Here is a 6,007-nt window from a genome sequence, read left to right on the forward strand (position 1 = left end):
GAATAAACCTCAGGCAATCAGGTCGGAAGAGTCGTCCATGTGCAAAGCTCATGGACAACCACACAACATCAATCTATGCACAAAGAGTCGTCCATGGGCAAAGCACATGGACGACCATGTAACACTCGGCAAAATTCTGGAGTTCTAGAGCGGTTAATCAACCCGTGTTCATCACCAGCAATTTCTCCTAAGTATGTAACTTCTATCAGCGGTTACTACTTCTATAGCCGTTGGGGAAGTTATTTCTGTAATTTCGAACTTCCACAAATCTTGGGGAAGTTACTAAACCAAATAACTACCGCAAGGTTCCCTATATAAGAGTCGGTCTGAATCAGGCAAAGGTATGAGACCATTCTAACATTACTCCAATACAGTTAGAATTCCACTTGTGGGGAAGATACTAATTTAGCCATCAGAGGGTCTTAGGCCAGTTCACCCCGGTCTCCTTTGATATTTTTTCTTTTTCAAGCCTTCGCTACCACCTTTAGCCCATCGAAACTGAATTGTCCAGCCTACTAATTCTGTTCAGCATCAATAATAATGGTTATACAGTATTAGTTTTCTTCTAAAAACTTTAAAGGGATATTGATAAAACTAGAATACAACTTAAATTTGTATATAAATTAAAAATTAATTGTGAACCCATTTAATTTATGGATCAATTTTTTTTTATTGAAATTCATGTCTTAAATCTTTCGTTGACGAAGGGATTTGACAATACTACTAAGACATAACACTCTTAACATCTATGAATATTGAATCAATTAAAAGTCATATATTACAAAAAAAAAAAATATTGAATATTATATAAATAGTTTTAAAAAGTTGTCTTAAAGTTATGTGATGGAATCATCTCGTGTAAGACCTAATTTTGATTAGATGATTAAAATATCTACGATAAATAATAAAACTTCTTAGAAAAATTAAATTTAAAATTTCTCCTAATTTCTTCTAATAACCAAGCATTTTTATTGAAGAATTGATGAGGTTTGAATGATGGATCATTTTCATCATGAGGTACAGAAAGTTAATCATGATTTCTTATTGCAAAATCGATGAGGTACAATGAACAATGGATCCTTTCATTATAAACTACAGAATGCTAAGCATTTTTCCATTGCAGAATCGCTTAGGTTTGAAGTTTGAACGATGGGTCGTTTGTAATTTGCCAGGTGGAGAGGTAGGGCCAACCAAGTTGAATGAATCCATTGGCTGTGACAAAATGAATCAAAACCAACCTGTAATACCAGCCGACTCAAAAAGAACTGTGCAGTAATTTCTGGAACTTTCCACAGGATTCTCAAACCATCAAACTACCCCTATTATTACTAGTAACAATTCCCACTCATTCCCATTCACGCATGACACAACACCAATATTGCACTATCACTGATTGATTCCTTCATCAAATTCATCAACTAGTAAACATCAACAACCGCTGTACAAGACCAAAGGCAATTAAAAGCTTTGTCCTTTTGAGCTTAGAATCAAGAAGAAGAAGAAGAGAAAGATGGGAGTGGACTATTACAAGATACTTCAGGTTGATAGGAGTGCCAAAGATGATGACTTGAAGAAGGCTTATAGGAAGCTCGCAATGAAATGGCATCCTGATAAGAACCCCAACAACAAGAAAGAAGCCGAAGCCAAGTTCAAACAAATATCTGAAGCCTACGAGGTATGTTTATGCTTCTCCTTCTATTCTTATGTGAAATCCTCTATGTGGTTTTAATTTAAGATTGTTCATCCTGTTGAGTTTTCTGGAATTTCATGGTTTTAGCTTTGCTTTTCATTTTTGTATATTTAAGGTTTTGTTGTAGTGGAAATCTCTGCTTCTCTGTGCAATTTTCTTCTTTTAACTTGATTTTTTCCCTCAAGTTTTGATTTTTATGACCACCCATTATCAGAATCGATTAAAAAATTTATGGGTTTTATTTAATTGATTAACTTGTTGATGGGAATTCTTGTAGGTTCTGAGTGATCCCCAGAAGAGAGCAGTGTATGATCAATACGGAGAAGAAGGTCTAAAGGGTCAAGTGCCACCGCCTGATGCTGGTGGACCCGGTGGACCTGGTGGAGCTTCCTTCTTTTCCACAGGTAATGGACCGACAACGTTTCGATTCAATCCTCGAAACGCAGACGACATTTTTGCCGAGTTTTTCGGGTTTTCCGGCCCGTTTGGAGGCATGGGAGGGATGGGAGGTGGTGGTGGTGGTGGTGGTGGAGGCATGAGAGGGTCAAGGTTCTCAAGTGGGTTTTTTGGTGATGATGGGTTTGCATCTTTTGGAGATGGAGGAGGAGGAGGAGGGTTTATGCACCAAGGTGTTCCTAGGAAAGCTCCTCCAATAGAGAGCAGGTTGCCTTGCAGCCTTGAAGAGTTATACAAGGGAGCTACCAAGAAGATGAAGATCTCTAGAGAAATTGCTGACATTAGTGGGTAAGTAGCTTTGCTTCAATGCTTATTTTCTTTTGTCAAATTTTGGTTCTTTCACTTGAGTTTGTGAATTTGATTGGTGAGTGCTACTGTTTGATCAAATTAATGATTGTGTTGCTCTAGTTTTATTAGTTTTTTGCTTGTTTCATCAGAATTTGTTGGTTACAGATTAGCATATGTCTTATTCTGCCATTAGAGAGATCACTTCTTTGAATTTCAAAAGTGGATTTGCACAATTGGTGGTTTATCTAAATTTGTTCATATTAAGAACTAGTTGTTGTATCTGTAATTAGGCAATAGTCCATTAGGACGGTAAAAAGACCATTACCCAATTTTGGAACTTCCAAAACCAGGGGAAGGGTAAATCTAGGATTTTTTTTTTCATTTTTTCCTCTTGGAGTATGTTTTATTCAAACAAGTTCTTTTAAGGTTGTGTTTAGGATATTTTACACTATAGATAAAAATTTAGTAACATCCTTGTTAAATTGCTTGTGTAGATGTAGTTTGTCTTATGACAATGTTGACTCTTCTGTGACATTAATAATCTATATGATGAACAGTTCAGGCCCTAAAATGAATTCAAAACTTGCAAGGTTATGTTATTTTAGTTTATAAATTGTTTGCCTATGAGTCTTGTCTTGTCATAGTGTAGAACTTCACTTAGAAGTAAAGAAAATATTCAACTAGCACTTGGACTGACAAGAAACAAAAGGTTGTTTTTCAAAGTGCAGTAGAAACACAAGTTGGTTTCCTCTTCTTGGTGTGGAAATGGCATGATGTTGTAGTAATGCTTTCTTCATGAAGTGGATATTTGCATCACAAAACCTTAATCTCAAAACTGCCACTTGAGCTGCTAATGTTTGTGAAATTATTGAGAATTGTTCTTTTTTGTGGTAATGTAATCTAAACACATAACTGCTTTCGGGCTGCAAATAAGATGCATGTTGTTACATTATGATATTGAGTTCTCATCTTAAATTCAGATAATTTATCTCAAACTCGCCTCTTGACATTCTCTAGGATCATGAACACTGCACATTGATCATTTTCATGACTGGTGCTGACAATCTAGTTTAGCAGATTCAGTTCTATAAGTGTGGATTTGTGTACAAGAGTTATGATTTTCAAGGGATGTTCTGTAGGAAAAATAATACTAATGAATGGTGAAAATATATGGAGTTATACAGTCTTCAGATACTAATTGCCTTGTGTCTGCATTTTGGTAATGTTGCAATGTTCTGCATAATTTCTGATATCATTCATTCTGTTTTGCAGCAAGACCATTCAAGTGGAAGATATTCTTACCATCGACATAAAGCCTGGTTGGAAGAAGGGCACAAAGATAACCTTCCCAGAGAAAGGGAATGAGCAGCCAAATGTTATACCTGCTGATCTTGTATTTATCATTGATGAGAAGCCCCACAGTGTTTTCACTCGAGATGGAAACGACTTAATTGTCACCCAGAAAATATCCTTGGCGGATGCCTTGACGGGCTACACTGTCCACCTGACTACTCTGGATGGCAGAACTTTAAATATCCCAATCAATAATGTGATTAATCCAAACTATGAGGAGGTTGTTCCAAGGGAAGGAATGCCAATCCAAAAGGACCCAACAAAAAAAGGCAACTTGCGTATCAAATTCAACATCAAGTTCCCTACAAGGCTTGCTTCAGAGCAGAAGGCTGGAATCAAGAAACTTTTGGGTCCATGAGCATGTAATACTCGGAGAAATGTAGCACTTATGTGAATATATATATCTAGGGTCTCTATGATTTACAATCCCAGAATGGGAATGGGGTTTTCAAAACTTTTCAGTTGGTTTTTTTTTTTTTTTTTTTATACATTTGTAATGGTACTACATAAGTTTTGAATCTTTGATGACTATTCTTGTTTTAGAGTTGAGATTTAACGAATTGATGCTATCAATAATAAAGGTTAGTGTCATCCTTTCTCTTTTCTGAGAATCACATCTGTAATCTAATAGAACAGATTCACATTCATGATGATTCTTGTTTAATTAGCACGAATCAATAAGGCGGTCTAGAAAAGGTTCGGAATAAAAGTTCAATGCCATCTATATATTACTAAAAGCTAAAGCGTAGCGTTAAATACTGCTGCTCTCACGTTGCGTTACATCAGCTGTCACGTCATTTTTTTTTTCTTTTCTTTTTAAAATATAATTTTTCTACAATTTTTAAATAATTTTTACAATTTTCAGCCCTATAAATACAGTCTACTATTTATTTATTTACTTCTACTATTTATTTACATTTCTTCAACCTTTCTCTCTCCCCTACCATTTCATCTCCCCACTACTTCTTCAATCTTTCTTCCTTATTTACCTTTTCATCTCCCCACTACCCTCTACATTAATATCATTCTTCCTCTTTCCCTTCATCTTCCTTTATTTTTGTCTCTTCTTATTCACACATTCTTACTATAAATTTGTCACTATCTCTTCTATTCTATGCATAGTTTTCCCTCACAAAAAAAAGGGTTCCCTCTCTCTCTCTCTCTCTCTCTCTCTCTCTCAATTTTTTGGTGAATTTTTTTATTTTTCTTGCATCTCTACTTTAGGTTGATAATTTTTTATATTCTTTAAAACTCTATTTTGGGTTAATGCAATTTAGTTTAGTTTTTTAAATTGTGATTTAGTTTAGTTTTTTAATTGTTGTTGTTGTTTTTTTTTTTTTTTTTTTTCAATTTTTTTATTCTCTTTGAATGTTAAATGTTATCCTATTGCGTTTTAAAGAATTAAATATAGCATATAAAAATATAATATTATTCTATTATATAGCATGATTTGGATAATTTGGTATTTATTCTGTTACATAGCATGATTTTTTATAGTGCTCAATTTAGATGTTAAACTATGAGACTTTACTAATTTTTGTTTATTTTCTAATCATTTGTGGTGGACAAAGTACTCTTAATAGTTGTACTAGAAGTACTTTATAATGCCATTTATTTAAAGAAAAGCAAAGGTTAGCCAAACGAAAGAAAAGCAAAGGTTAGCCAAACAAAAATAATCGGATAGGTGACAAATTTTAACTTTTGCAATTTTATTTTAATAATTATTATTTTATTACAATGCATGTATAGAAATTTAATTCTTAGATTTTGCTAATAATTGTTTATTTGATAACATGTTTTGAGCGGCCGAAATTATAATTTCTACAAAGAAAATAACCTTAATAGATTATCAAAAACAAAACTTTATCCTAATATTGGTTGAATTAATCATTGTTAAGTTTTATTAATTTTTTTTAGTTTATTTTTTTTTGGTGTTTTGAATTGATCATATATTACATTTATGATTGTTCTTATAATAAATAAAAATATAATTACAAAATACATTACTCATTATTAGATTAGTTTAAATTGTAAATTTTTTTTAATAAAATCACCATAAAAATAATTATCACGCGCAACACGCGGGTTCGCGGCTAGTATATAGTAAACACCGTACCATTAAAGCGTCACTGCTCAAGCAACTCAACTTCCACTAAGTATGCTCAAGCAACTCAACTTCTGCAAGGTATTATGGGAACTTATGTGAAGCGATACAAGGAC

General features: G+C 33.7%; 1 protein-coding gene across 1 annotated transcript; it reads left to right on the plus strand.

Moving 5' to 3' along the window:
- Positions 1-1,324: 1,324 nt before the first annotated feature.
- On the plus strand, positions 1,325-4,398 carry LOC136067366 (uncharacterized). Its single transcript, XM_065773115.1, has 3 exons — positions 1,325-1,675; positions 1,968-2,434; positions 3,707-4,398. The coding sequence occupies exons 1-3, from the start codon at positions 1,511-1,513 to the stop codon at positions 4,143-4,145; spliced, it is 1,071 nt and encodes a 356-aa protein (XP_065629187.1). The 5' UTR covers positions 1,325-1,510; the 3' UTR covers positions 4,146-4,398.
- The last annotated feature ends 1,609 nt before the right edge of the window (positions 4,399-6,007 follow it).

Source organism: Quercus suber, unplaced genomic scaffold (genome assembly GCF_002906115.3).
Source record: "Quercus suber isolate HL8 unplaced genomic scaffold, Cork oak 2.0 scaffold_69, whole genome shotgun sequence".
Taxonomy (NCBI): Eukaryota; Viridiplantae; Streptophyta; class Magnoliopsida; order Fagales; family Fagaceae; genus Quercus; species Quercus suber.